The following is a 13,593-nucleotide window of genomic DNA, read 5'->3' as shown; positions in this document are numbered from 1 at the left end:
TGTCTCTTCTTTCTTAAATAAGATTGGCAACTTTAGTGTTTTGTTTTTTTTAATATTCATCATCATTAGGTGAAGTAACCTAGCCCTAAGCAATTGTCAAAATCATATTTTTCACATTCTGTGCTTATCATGCTTTGGATACAAAACAGTTGTACTGTAATCCAGATAAATGTACTATCTTTAAAATAATAGTCGTTAAGCACAGGTGTGCTTAACTGGAGCAGCACGTGACCCACAATGGCGTCACTGGAGAGTGCCCATTCTCCATAATAACTGAAAGACTTTTAAAAGATTAGGAAATAACAATGATTTACACAGCTGTGAAGGTAAGTATCCTACAGACAAGACATTAGTACTAAAATGAAATAGGACAGTGGCGGGACAGCTTGTGGCAGACGTTTATATGAAACAAACTATATTTTGCACCAGCTGAACGTGGTCCTTGTGCTGCTCATGGGACTCGATTGCGGACACTGTGATAATGGTGAGAAGCCTATAGACATATCTGCTCCAATGTGACAGATTCATGTTTTAACATAGCCTGTGCTCGTTTTAAATAGGCCTCTGCAGTCTGCAGCATTGTACTAACAACGATACATGTACTGTCTCCAAAGACCAAAGGAGCTGCAAGTGTGTGCAGGGTTATTATGGCGACCGCTGTGACCAAAGTAAGTCTAAAGCCTCAGCAACTCTGAATGAATGCACCTGCAAAGCATTCTTGAAGGCCTTTTTGTTTTTTTTAAGTGGTCTACCTGATTATAGATTATATGCTGCTCATTAGACCTATAAGAGCACTTTTAGTTGACTGTTAAGACAGTTTTGAACATGCCTTCACCTCCATCAGCCCAGGACTAAGCTCTCCTCTGTGGGAGACAGGAGCCTTTCAGGCTGTTGCGCCATGTCTATGGAGTCCCTCCCAGAGACCGTGAGGGTGCCACAAAGACATTTTTGTTCAATTTTAATATTTCTAATGATCCTGTAATTCAACTTGTGTAAGGTTAAGGTACACTTTATTGCCCCCCTTGGTTGCTGGACAATCAGTCAGGAGCAGTGGGTGTTGCAGTGTTGCGCCTTGAGCCCCATCTCCAGCTCTTGATTTAGGCTTAGTCAGGACTGCCATAGCTGGAGGATCTTTACCTATAGTTCATGTTTTGGGTTGATGAGGAAAACTAGAGGGCCAGGGGGGAACCACCAGATATGGAGAGAAACATGAAAACTCCACATAGAAACCTTCTTGCTGTGAGGTGAGAGTTGTCTCTCTGCCACTCTTACTCCATCTACCTGCTGTAAAACTTTGAGATTTACACATAAAATGTATCAAAAAAAAAAAAAAAAGCATTCTTATGTAGTAATTTTAGTATTAGTATGTATACCCTAAAAACCTTGAATAATCAAATGCCCTTTTAATATTCCAGGTGCACATATTCAAGTCAACTGTGAAAGAGACTCCATCAGTATCAGAGCTTTAGAAAGTTACTTCACTTACCACAAAGTGCCCCTAGACTCTTTGCATTTGCCCAACAAGTTATGTCGTGCTCAGAAAGAGGTGATCAATGGTGTCACATATTATACTGCAAAGGTATTTAAAGACGATTACCTATTGTGCGGAGGCAAACCACTGGAGGTATGATCTAATACATAGCCATTTTATCTTACTATTTAGAAGGTCATCTGCCCATTAACATTCTGTGCTTACCTTAACAGAAAAACATTACTCATATTGCTTATTCGTTAAGTTTGATGTCAAACCCACGGATTACTGGAAACATTATCAGAGAACCTGCCGTTAAACTTGACTACAAATGTGTCTTTCCATACATCAGAACAGTCAGCCTGAAATACCCCGTCATCCCATTTTTCAGGTAAATTTGTTTTTTGAAATGAAATGTTGTCCATATTTATATTATGTCTCCTTTTTAATTTAAATATGTTATGCTAAATTGACTTGTATATTTGTTTATTTATTTACATTTTAAATGGATTCTCTTAAAATCTAAATTATTTGCATTATATCAACATTAAAATGAAATGTTGAATATAATTTCACAGTGAAATTGTGGTGCGAGTGGACGAAGTTGATGCCAAAATCCAGATGATGCTATATACAGACCACTCTTACAGTAAAGCCTACGCCTATGCCCCCACTTTTGAACTGGGCGATAAGGTGACTGATTCTCTTGGATAAATTTATTACCGGTAGTTCTGCCTAAGCACCTGTCCTATGTCAGTTTTACCCTCACACACCTTTTCTTAAAACTAATTAGGTGTATGTGGCAGTGACGGTGACTGAACCTGCGGAATTCTTCCTCCTTCGAGTGAATGAGTGTTGGGCCACACAGAGTCCCCAGCCAAACTCCACAGATGGCTCTGTTCATACACTCCTCCTGAACGGGTCAGAAAACACCAATGCTCACTGCTCAAATCTTTGTTCTTTTTAAAATTTGATTATCCTTCTTTGTAGATGTGTTGAAGATGACACTGTTACTTTTCTTAATGAGAGCAACTCAAACTTTGGGAATGGTGCGAACTCCACTGTTCGCTACAGCTTTCAAATGTTCCAGTTTGCTACAGAGCCCTATGATATTTATCTGCACTGTGCTGTTCAGCTTTGTGAACCAGAGGATCGCAGGACCTGCATACCAGTAAAGATATAAAAATGCCTAACAGTTTGCATGTGTACTGCTTTGGCTTTTTCTTTATGTTTACTATAGAATGTTCAATAATAATTGTTTTTCTAGAATTGCAACTCCATAAGCAAAAGGGAAGCAGTCATGGCTGATTGGCCTCATAGCCTGCTGTCGTATGGCCCAATCAAGCTGGATGTGTCAGAAAAACCTCAGTCCAGTGAGTTGCCATTATAGCCAAGTTGTGTATTTGGCAGTACATTGATACAAGTTGTCCTTGTGTTGTAGACATACTAACAACAGTGGTGCTGCCTGTAGCTGGAGTTTGGATTACTGGGTTTTTTCTTGTCATTGTCATCCTGGTGGCAAAGGCAGGCAATCGGAGGGCAGCTCAAGCATTCAACTGACAATGACAACTGTCAATATGAATAAAAGTAAATATGACAAAGATGAAAACTGGATTCTTTTATCATTTTAACCGTATATTAGCTGTAGTTCTTAATAACGCCTGCAGATGGCGCGGTATACCATTCCAATCACATTGATTTCGCGTGGTCTTCTCTTGAGGAGGTGGGATTCACTTTGGGTAAGCAATACTGTAGGGCTTCTGCGTTGGCCTTCGTAATCTGCGCACTTTTTGATGTCTGTCCTGAGCTAGGAAAACGGGAGCATGCCCTAAACAATTTGGAGACTGACCTTTTCACGCGCTCCTGAACACGCGCAGCAGCCCCCGCTCCTGTTGGACTTCAGAGAGTCTCTGGTGGGGACTTGTTGCTGCGTTTCACTGTACTCTTGACCGCGATCAACCGCTGTCACTGTGGATCTCCGAACAGGCAAGGACAAGTTATTTGCGCCATTTGTTTGCATTGAAAAACTACTTGGCTATTACGTCTGGAATGACTAAATAAGCCTTGTACCCTATAAAGGACGTTATTCGTTTGGTGTTCTAACTCTAAATTCATTTATTCAGTGCTGAGATTCTAATCAACAATGAGGAATTACTTTTGAAGTTTGGGACGCCAAAAGGGCCCTCAGAGCTGTCCCCCGCTGCCTCTGTCTTTTGTCCGGACATACTTCTTCCTCGGGAGTGCGTGCTTTTTTAAGCTGGAGAAAAGTGAGCAGATGTTCCAGAAGATGGCACCTCAGCATCCCTGCACGCGCATCATAATCACATCATTGTTGACCCTGGTCCTGTCCTGTGCAGAGGGACAAGTCCCAGAAGAGGAAGAATTTAATGCAGAGGTAAGAAGGCTCAAACTTATTATAGCTTAGTTTATTTGTAAATTAACTTTTGGTGGCATTAAAAGAAATAAGCTATTATATAAAAAAAATCTACACACACAGGACACAAAAGCCAGTACTGTAATAAATAAACCTCTGCCCTTTAAGGTAACATTGCTCAATAATGTGTGTTAAATGTAGGTTAGGTTTCGTTTCCACTTTGTTTCCTTTGGAGGACAATAATCTACAGCTAATGGGAAAATATAGCCTTTACTTGAATAAAAGGACAATTGAACCATGCACCAAAACATAAGGCTATAATGCCAGAAATATTTTGCTATTATTTTCAAGTCTTGGACAAAATGAAGATTTACTCTGACAGTTCATGTGGCACACCATAGCATGCATCATAATTCTCTACATGTTAGATTGTTAAATTGTAAGTCTTGGCAAAACTTTGTGCTATATTCTGTAATCTCTCCCTTCTGTCCATTCTGTTGTTTCTGAACTTCCCTGTGGGTGAATTCCTAAAGGCTTCTTTTTCTTCCCTGAGGAGCATGATCTTGTACATGTTCATGGGTCCACATGTCTTAATTGATTTGGTTGCTGAACTTGAAAAAAGCTGGCAGACTTGAGTATCGCATGCCTTGAAATAGTTTCATATTTGTCAAGGGCTGCCTTTTTCTTGAGTGCAGAGGGGCCACAAATGAGAACCGCCATGCTCTGTTTAATAGAAGACATCTGGCCTTTATCACCTCTCTTTTTCCTTAACTCCTCAGATGCTTTCATTTTTATTAGACAGCAGCTCGTTTTCAGATCAGCATACATGTATACATAGCACCTGACACATGTTAGGCTCTTCTGACAGTACACTTGTTCCTCACAGACGTGGCTTCGTCAGTATGGCTACCTCTCTCAGGGCAGCAGACAGATGTCCACCATGCAGTCTGCCCGGATACTCTCAAAGGCCATCAGTGACATGCAGCGATTCTACGGCCTTAAAGTGACAGGAGAAATGGACCCTCCTACTGTTTTGTAAGTGGAAAAAACACTTTTTATTCAAGTTAGTATTTTTCATGAAAGTACACAAGATAAAGTGAAATGGTACTTCTCACTCTAAAACATTCCCGCAGCTCTTTAAAATCAAGGGTCTGTAGATCCCACTGTTCAAATAAAGAACAGTGGGACCTGGTATGCAGTCCTGTCTAACAAAAATAATTCTAACTAAACTGTTTAAAACTGAAGATAGAATTAACCTTTATTAGAGTTCAAATAATGTTTTTTCACAATTGTCTGTTTAGGGCAATGCGTCGGCCTCGCTGTGGTGTCCCCGACCGAAAACCAGAAGAACTCGATGATGGCGCAAGGAAAAAGCGCTATGCTCTCACTGGACAGAAGTGGGACAAAGACCACATCACTTACAGGTTTTGCAGTTAATGCACGATATCACATTTGTGAGAGGGAATATATCAAGTTTGTTTTTTTTGTTTTTTTTTCTTTAGTATTCTGAACCAGCAAATACCCTCTTCCTTGGGAGAAGAGCTGACATATGAGGCTATCCACAAAGCTTTTGAGGTGTGGAGGAGAGTCACCCCACTCACTTTTGAGGAACTACCAGCTGTAAACAACAGTAGTCAGTCTGAACTGGCTGACATCCTCCTACTTTTTGCCTCTGGATTTCATGGAGATATGTCCTTATTCGATGGTGAAGGGGGGTCCCTGGCACATGCTTACTACCCTGGGCCAGGAATGGGTGGGGACACACACTTTGATGCTGATGAGCCTTGGACACTGGAAAATCATAATCCACGAGGTCAGTAAATTATCTTAGTTTAATTTTATGTTCAGATTAGCACATTTAGATGTCTCTGTGTTGCAGGCATAGACCTTTTTCTGGTGGCTGTGCACGAGCTGGGCCATGCTCTAGGCCTGGAGCATTCTGACAACCCCAGTGCTGTCATGGCGCCGTTCTACCAGTGGGTGCCCAGTCATAACTTCACTCTGCATGAGGACGATATCAAAGGAATACAATACATATATGGTGAGGGCACAATTAACTGCATATTGTAATGAAGTGTAATTTCTTGTACAAGAATATTAATATATAAAATATACAAAACCAGAGGAGTGAATGCCAATGGAAACGGTTTTATTCTTAAGTTGAATTATCAAATATCCTTGAATTCCGCGTAGACAAGCTTCACTACAGTTCAGCGGCCTCTATTTAGAGTAACATGTTCACATACCATTTTAGTGCCCTCATTACTCCCCTCTGAATAGATGCTTTGTTATTGACAGATAGGATCTGTGTACGGCCAAAGACAGACCACACATTTTGCCCTTTTATTTGTAACTAAATATTATCAACATTGTAGTTATTTTGTTGGCTATGATTTCATAATCCATAAAATACTGATAGTTTTTTGTTGTCTCCATTGCTCCCTGCACAACAAAACAAATGCTGTTTAGATTTCTACCCAAAGTGAGAAGTGTGCTGAAGCTGTTTTTCTGACTTGGTGATCTTGTTTTTATAAACAGTTTTATCACAGTGGATATCTCTTGTAAATCTTGTAAAACAAATGTTTAGGGGAAAATTACACAATAGTTTCCTTTTAATAAACAAATATTAAGCACTAAGGGGCTTAGATGAGTTTCACTGGATTTGCAATTGTAGCCAAGGATTATAAATAAAGGACTTGGCTGAATTTACTTTTCCCAAAGAAGTAAATATGTAAGTTCTTATGTAATGACCAAACACCGCAGCTATCAACATATCGGCTCATGTTTCTTTTGCTCATGCTTTCTCTCAGAGCTCACCTTCAGTATTAACTGTTCTACAATCAAAAAAGCAAACCAGATTAAAAAACGGTCATGTGCATTCACAAGGCTATACATGGTCAAAAGATCATTGACAGAATATATAATTTAGGCTGAATTATTTGTTTCTTTAAATGATGAATAGTATTAGATGTGCTGAAACTAAAACAGTACTTTACATTCAAAATATTTGGTTCCTAAGGGAATACATGCAATATCACTGCACACTGACACATTCTAGGCAGCACTACATTTCCTTATAAAAGCATTCAGTGTTTGGATCTGTCATCATGCGGTGAATAATAGACCAAAAACTTGAGTAAGAAAGATCTTCCAAGCCATTACAACAAAAAGAGAAGGGCACAGACAGACCAAAACACTAATGTCTAATATTCATGTTTTGTCTTATTAGTAGTTTAATATAGCAGTATATGTACAGTATTTCATATGCATTTTAATAGGTCTCTAGGCAGTGGTCATTAAATGTTACGTAACTATTTGTTTTCATCCCATAGTAACAAGCACCAACTTTTCTAATGAGAATTATTATAGTCTGTTCTGCTGAGTGGGACAGATTTGCTTTATGTTTTTTTATACTTTCCATAGGTGTGCCTCTCATGACTGATGCTCCAACTACATTACCATCGCCTCCTGATGATCACACAACTGTTGTTTCCACTACCACTGAGCAAGAAGAACCCACCTCTGTTCCGACCAGTCTGCCCCCAAAAATACAGCCCAGCACAGGGCCTGATGTCGCTGTGCACCCAGAGCCTGATACGACAATACCACCTACAACCACCACAACAGAGTCCCACCAGGAGTCAGTGCCCGTCACCGCTGATAAAAAACCTGTTCCCCCTACATGGGCCCCGCGTCGTCCATCATCACCTCCAAAGAAACCAGACCACCAACCCCCAAATATTTGTGATGGAGATTTTGATACAGTCACCATGTTGAGAGGGGAAATGTTTGTGTTCAAGGTTACTTTAAACTTTAATTACTTTTAATGGAGAGCAAATTTTAGTTTGACAGTATATTTACAAAGCTACATGGTCTTATGTTACTTTAGGGCCGCTGGTTTTGGAGAGTTCGCAGGAATCGTGTCTTGGATAACTACCCGATGCCTATATCTGTGTTCTGGATGGGCCTTCCCAATGATATTGATGCAGCTTATGAGCGTCATGATGGAAAATTTGTCTTCTTTAAAGGTATGTGGAAAAATTGTTGAAAAGCAAAAAAAGGGGAATTTTTTTTATGGCAAGCAACATCAATCTTTTTTATTCTCAAGATGAATTAAAAACCTGTTTGATTTGTTTTAAATATTGTTGGTAAACATTTTGATCTAAACTGGTCAGAAAAAACTGCTGTGTAAGCGCAGATTCCTAACTTGTGATTTACAACGAAGGCGGTCATAATGAACACTCCCATAACTGTGTCTCACTCGCACACATTGCAAATCTGAAAAGCATTAGGCTACAGTATTATGTAAAAGTGAAACTCAAGGACAAACCAGGAATTCTAACTACAGACAAAAATTACAATGATTCTCAAATCCATTGTATCTGTGCATGCTTGCTTGGTTTAAAAGGTGTTGCTAATCTCTGCACCAATGCAGCGTGGCAGCAGCTGCTAGCAGAGCACAACACCAGTACAGCTGAGGCCAGAGAGGCCCTGGGAGAGAAACTCAAAGTAATGGAGATTGCGTCAGTTGTTTAACACGGCAGTGGTCCAGATGTGGAGAGCTGCAGACCATTTACTTTACACACAGCTCAAATAGCGACTTGTGATCGGCCTTTTGTAGATCTTTTAACTACAATTCATTGTTCCTGAGTTTTCTCCAGTTGCCTTGGTAGCAAATAGAGTAGCTATAACAAAATAAATGTAATTGCTAAAGATTGCCTCTTTGTTAATTGTGTAAATTTAAATCCACTTAAAACAATTGAATTTCATTCCTGTTTTCTTTTATTTCATTAGATCATAAATACCGTTTTAATAGAAAATGTATCAAACTTCGTTTGACTAGGCTACACCATATTTCTGCAATGCACTGGCAGAAGTGGTGGAAAGGACCTGGATGATAAAATGTGTTAGAAGAACTTGGACTTGCACTGGGGAATCTTGGAAAATAAACATTATGCCTAACTAGTCTGTCCTCCCTGCTTCTCGTCTGTTGGGAGTGTAGGCCATATGTCTAATTTTTCACTTTCTTTACAGTTTGTTTATTATGGTGTGTCCAAAACATCAAGGTAATGAGTATGTTATTGTCTGTGCAGATGACAGGTACTGGTTATTTCGTGAGGCTGATGTGTTGCCAGGATACCCACAGCCTTTGCATGCATACGGACGAGGAATCCCTGCACATGGCATTGACACTGCCATTTGGTGGGAACCTAATGAATACACATACTTTTTCAAAGGAGACAGGTGAGCATTCCCAAACATATCTATTCTCCACTATACATTAACCCTTCTTCTACTAGTTTGTTTACTAGATTGAATATAATATGCTTCTACATAATTTGAAGCTTGAGAGAATTTGCAGTGCTGATCCTATAATTATGCTTTTATACCAGGACAAAGGAATACACACATTTATGACAAAGCAAACATAAATAGAACTGTTCAAGCAAAACAAACAGTTCATAAGTTATGATCATATTTTCAGAAGATATTGTTTACATCCTGGCCTTGTTTCTTCAGGATACGATGTAATTTCTTTACAGCTTGTCTGTAACACTGCTGTGATCATGAGCAATAATCAAAGTAGTTTATTTTGCAAACCTATTGTTTTTCTTTTTGCCTATTGCGTAACTTTTGACTCATGACATTGCTGGAATCCACGTGTCTGTCTTTCCAGGTACTGGCGTTATAATGAAGAAACGCGTACTACAGATGCAGATTTCCCTAAATCAATCAGTAGGTGGGGCAAAATCCCTCCATCGCCTAAAGGTGCTTTCCTAAGTGATGATGGTGGTAAGTTATTTAATACAGATTTTCTATTATGGACGCGACTGGCTCAGTGGCTTGCATATGTACAGTGAAATCCCCATGTATCTAATTGGAGACTGGAGAGCAGCATGGCCAATAAAGGGTGGAGGGAAGGAAATAATGAAAGGTTATTAGAGTGTATTGGAGTGCAAAGCACAGAGGAAAAAATCATGCATTTTACAGTGACCCAAACAGAAATGAGAGCAGGGTAAGGAGAGTGAGGAGACAAAGAGAGAGAATACAGGAAAGGGCTCTGGCTTGAGGGTTGGCCCATCCTTCCTTTGGAAATTAGATTTATGGCAGTGTGCTCTAAAAGCACTCACATCCCATATCCACCCAGACTTCTCCGGTGTCTCTTGGGTTTCTACCCTGGATCCAAATACTCCCAGAGCTGTATTCCAGAGGGATTTCATAGGCATTTGCCTGTAATCTTGAGCTAGTACACATATTTGCCAGTTTATTATGTATCTGTGTATGCCTCTTAGACCATTCAACATGTATTTAATTTGGCACACATTTTATTTTGTTTAACTATTGCACAAAACTAATTTAATTAGAATGTATTTGCATGTAACCATCTTTTATCTCCTATTTATTTCACGTAGATACATTGTTTACTATGAAAATAAAGTACAATAATGTCAAAACACAAAGACTATTTTTGTGCAGCAGCCTTGCTTCCTGAATGATCTAACTGGTTTCAGACTGTTCAATTTACCCCTGTAATCATGGCAGACCTTTTTTGCTCTTTGCTGCATGCCTACTTTTACTACAAGGTACTTTTAACCAATTACAACCCCTGCAGACTGACTAAGCTTGGTGGGATCAAAGAATTACCTTTTCCTGATGCTGGACTGAGTACTTCTTTTTGCTGCTGACTCAAAGCTCTTTTATCATCATTCTTTTTTCAGCCTACACATACTTCTACAAGGGGGCTAATTATTGGAGATTCAACAACCGGCGGGCAGAGGCAGATCCAGGCTACCCTCGCTCTATCCTCAGAGATTTCATGGGTTGTGCAGGGGCTCCACATCCTAAACCAGACCCAGAAGTGGATCCAGTAAACCCCACAGAGAGGGACACAGACAAACGGGACAGAGACTCAGATAGAGAGGTTGTGGGTGTGAATCCAGAACTCCCTGTAGAGGAGGATGATGTTGACAGAGAGGTGAACGTGGTAGTGACTGCCGCTGATGGCCACTCTAAAGTCATGACGTTGATAATGGTAACTGTCCCACTGGTTTTGATCCTGTGCATCCTCATACTGATCTATGCCATCCTCAGGACTCTGCAGAACAAAGAGACGCCCAGGGCTTTGGTGCATTGTAAGCGCTCACTACAGGAGTGGGTGTAATACAAGAAACTGTGACTCTGTTTGTTTTTATAAGCTCACTTTGTGCCACTGTGGAAAGGACAAGTAGGAAATGTTTTATCTTGTGGTTTAATTGTTCTAACTTCTCTCAAATATTCCAACATTGAGATTTAATTTTTTAGTAAAAGCTATAACGTAGTGTTATAATGCAGTCAACAATGCACATTTCGAGAAGCACCTTTGCTCCTAATTATTAGAATACCACTGCTTTTCTGTCATTCCAGTGCTTAATTTTGACCATTTGTTTGAGCCACAGAAAAAAATCTCAGCTGCCCCCAAAGTGCAGATGAATGTAGCTGTTGACAAACTGCTTTTTCTTTTGTTTGGCTGTAAATCATGCATACATTTTAGTCTACATTACTGCAATTCTGTAGGAAAATAATTGCAAATGCTTGGCTATGATGCTTGCGAGAAATTGCACATTCAAAATCTTGATGCAGCCGAGAATGAGATTTTGTCCGTACTATTTAGACTGGTAAGCTGTGCATGGGAAGCTCTTCCTGGGAGCAGAGCAGGAATGTGAGGCAGCTGTGTGTGCCGTGACCACTTCATCTCCCTCTGAGGCCGTTCAGTCGACCCACTCGCACACCCCGCGTCACAGGATCTCTCATCTGAGCACATATGGCGACCATCACATCTGTTTTCAAACTATGGGCCATATAGACTTCTCTTCCACAACTCAGACTGGCCCCAATGCAGACATTTTGATATATGACCACTGCCAGGGATGGGATTAAATAAGACTTTAAATTAACTTGATTTGCATCATCATTTAGGGAGATATTGTGTTCTTTAAATCTAAACCTTTTTTCATGTACAAAAGGTTTGTGTTGTGTTCTGACAGATAGCATACCCTGTGATAATTAAGTATGTACAAGACTTGAAAAATAAGGTTTGTTTCTGTTATTCATTAGCACCACATGTTACTGATTTTGTGGTGCAAAAGGGGAGAAAAGAAAAGAACAGAATTGAGAGAAAGAATGAAGGAAAGAAAAGAGGGCAGATTGAGGAGTGGGAGTGTACTCAGTGGAAAAGGAGGAGTCTTAGAGAGTTGGGAGGGGTAACGCTGGCGTTGTGCCTCCTGACCTACATTAGGCCTAGTCCTCTTCTCTGGTGCTGCTCTGACTTCCTCCGTTACCCCCACATCCCTTTGATACTGTTCTTCCACGTGTATTATTACTGTGCTTGTGAAAGGAAGTGTTGAATGGGTAACTAATGCAGAACCTGTGCAGGATGCTGTTCTTATCCGGTTGTAGCTTTCCACCTCTACTGAGAGGTCTGTCTGAGTTTTAAGCCACTGTACTATGTGTAAACGTAGATTATAGTTGTTGTCCAGCCTGTATTTTGTTTGTGATTATGGTGGGTTTATACATTACCATGAGGGAAAGTATACCTTTTTAATTATTTTGAAGAATGATCATGTTAAAGCATGCAGGGCATGTTCTGGGAGGCCTTGCTGGCTTACAGATATGTGTAGGAGGCAATCTTTTAAATAAAGTTTACCTCTCAAAAGCAGCCTGATAGCTGATGTACACGTCGTGTACATCAGCGTCGATTCTCTTTGTCTTAGAAAGTATATAATGTGCTTCCTGTTTTAGCCACAAGAGGGAACTGTTAATGAGACCCAAAAGGCAGCAGGTACTACTTTTCATGATGCATTATGAAAGAAACTGAATCAGTTTGGAGAAGTTAATTATCACCTATAGCATAACATTTTTCCTTTTCTCAATGACTCAATATGCTTTGTGTTGCACTGCATTCTTCTATAATCTAGACCAGGAGTGTCCAAACTATTAAATAACATATTGATAGAATGCCAAAGAGGAGGACCAGTGGTCAATATAGTGAATCATTCCAAAGATTTGCAATTATGTGCCACAACACCTTGATTCAGCCTTGGAACTTTAATATCAGGTCTGTCTTTCACTAACATGTGAATTAATGAGGTTATAATGGAAACTTCTCAAGGAAATGTGAGCCAGTTCAAAAGGAAGCAGCGAAAAGTTGATCTAATAGCCATATTAAGCCCACGACTGGACAGAGTCTGTCTGAGTATGTTCTAATTCTTATGTATGGGAAATGTCAAATTATTCAAACTCTGATCCATTATTTATTTTTACATTAATTCAGTTCAGAGTGGTGTCTCTTCCAGATGTTTCTTTGGAATGGGGCCACCTCTGTGGCTCTTGCCCCGGCCCTGTGTTCAGGGTCAAGGGTGTGTGTCATAGGCCTGTAGTCCAGCTTATCCCTTTGAGCTCATTAAGAGATCTGCCTCCTGCCTCATGTGCCACAAACTGCTCATTCCTCTGAACAGCACAACAGCAGTGGTGGTGTGATGGTGGTCATTATCTCTCTAATCACTCCAAATCTGTTTTGTAGTTAATATTCACTTACATTGTGTAACAGAACAAAGATTATTTAAAATGCTTGTGATTAAATTCTGAGATAGATTTACATAGTATTGTTTTGTAAAAGCTATGTGAAATGCTCAGTGTTCAGTTAGTCTGTGTTAAAGAGGACATTGCTGGATCTCACTAATCACTTTTAGGCCTCGAGCCACGCTGTCTT

General features: G+C 40.0%; 2 protein-coding genes across 3 annotated transcripts; both read left to right on the top strand.

Annotated features, from left to right (window-relative positions):
* The first annotated feature begins 202 nt into the window (after positions 1 to 202).
* zpd (zona pellucida glycoprotein d) lies at positions 203 to 3,080 on the top strand. Its single transcript, XM_033968088.2, has 10 exons — positions 203 to 326; positions 430 to 484; positions 561 to 668; positions 1,416 to 1,624; positions 1,705 to 1,862; positions 2,050 to 2,164; positions 2,265 to 2,392; positions 2,462 to 2,642; positions 2,739 to 2,844; positions 2,913 to 3,080. The coding sequence occupies exons 1-10, from the start codon at positions 306 to 308 to the stop codon at positions 3,029 to 3,031; spliced, it is 1,200 nt and encodes a 399-aa protein (XP_033823979.2). The 5' UTR covers positions 203 to 305; the 3' UTR covers positions 3,032 to 3,080.
* Positions 3,081 to 3,247: 167 nt separating this feature from the next.
* Positions 3,248 to 12,022, top strand: LOC117372111 (matrix metalloproteinase-15-like). 2 transcript variants are annotated; one of them, XM_055222710.1, is made up of 11 exons: positions 3,248 to 3,457; positions 3,595 to 3,866; positions 4,732 to 4,880; positions 5,147 to 5,269; positions 5,348 to 5,658; positions 5,725 to 5,886; positions 7,269 to 7,645; positions 7,735 to 7,873; positions 8,939 to 9,089; positions 9,523 to 9,638; positions 10,565 to 12,022. In XM_055222710.1, the coding sequence occupies exons 2-11, from the start codon at positions 3,747 to 3,749 to the stop codon at positions 11,005 to 11,007; spliced, it is 2,091 nt and encodes a 696-aa protein (XP_055078685.1). In that variant the 5' UTR covers positions 3,248 to 3,457; positions 3,595 to 3,746; the 3' UTR covers positions 11,008 to 12,022. The 2 variants fall into 2 exon arrangements, with proteins under 2 accessions (XP_055078685.1, XP_033823748.1); XM_033967857.2 differs by having other exon boundaries at positions 3,248 to 3,866.
* The last annotated feature ends 1,571 nt before the right edge of the window (positions 12,023 to 13,593 follow it).

Source organism: Periophthalmus magnuspinnatus, chromosome 6, assembly GCF_009829125.3.
Source record: "Periophthalmus magnuspinnatus isolate fPerMag1 chromosome 6, fPerMag1.2.pri, whole genome shotgun sequence".
NCBI classification, from domain to species: Eukaryota; Metazoa; Chordata; class Actinopteri; order Gobiiformes; family Gobiidae; genus Periophthalmus; species Periophthalmus magnuspinnatus.
Note: the sequence above shows the minus strand (reverse complement) of the source record. Positions and strands in the feature narration are given on the sequence as shown.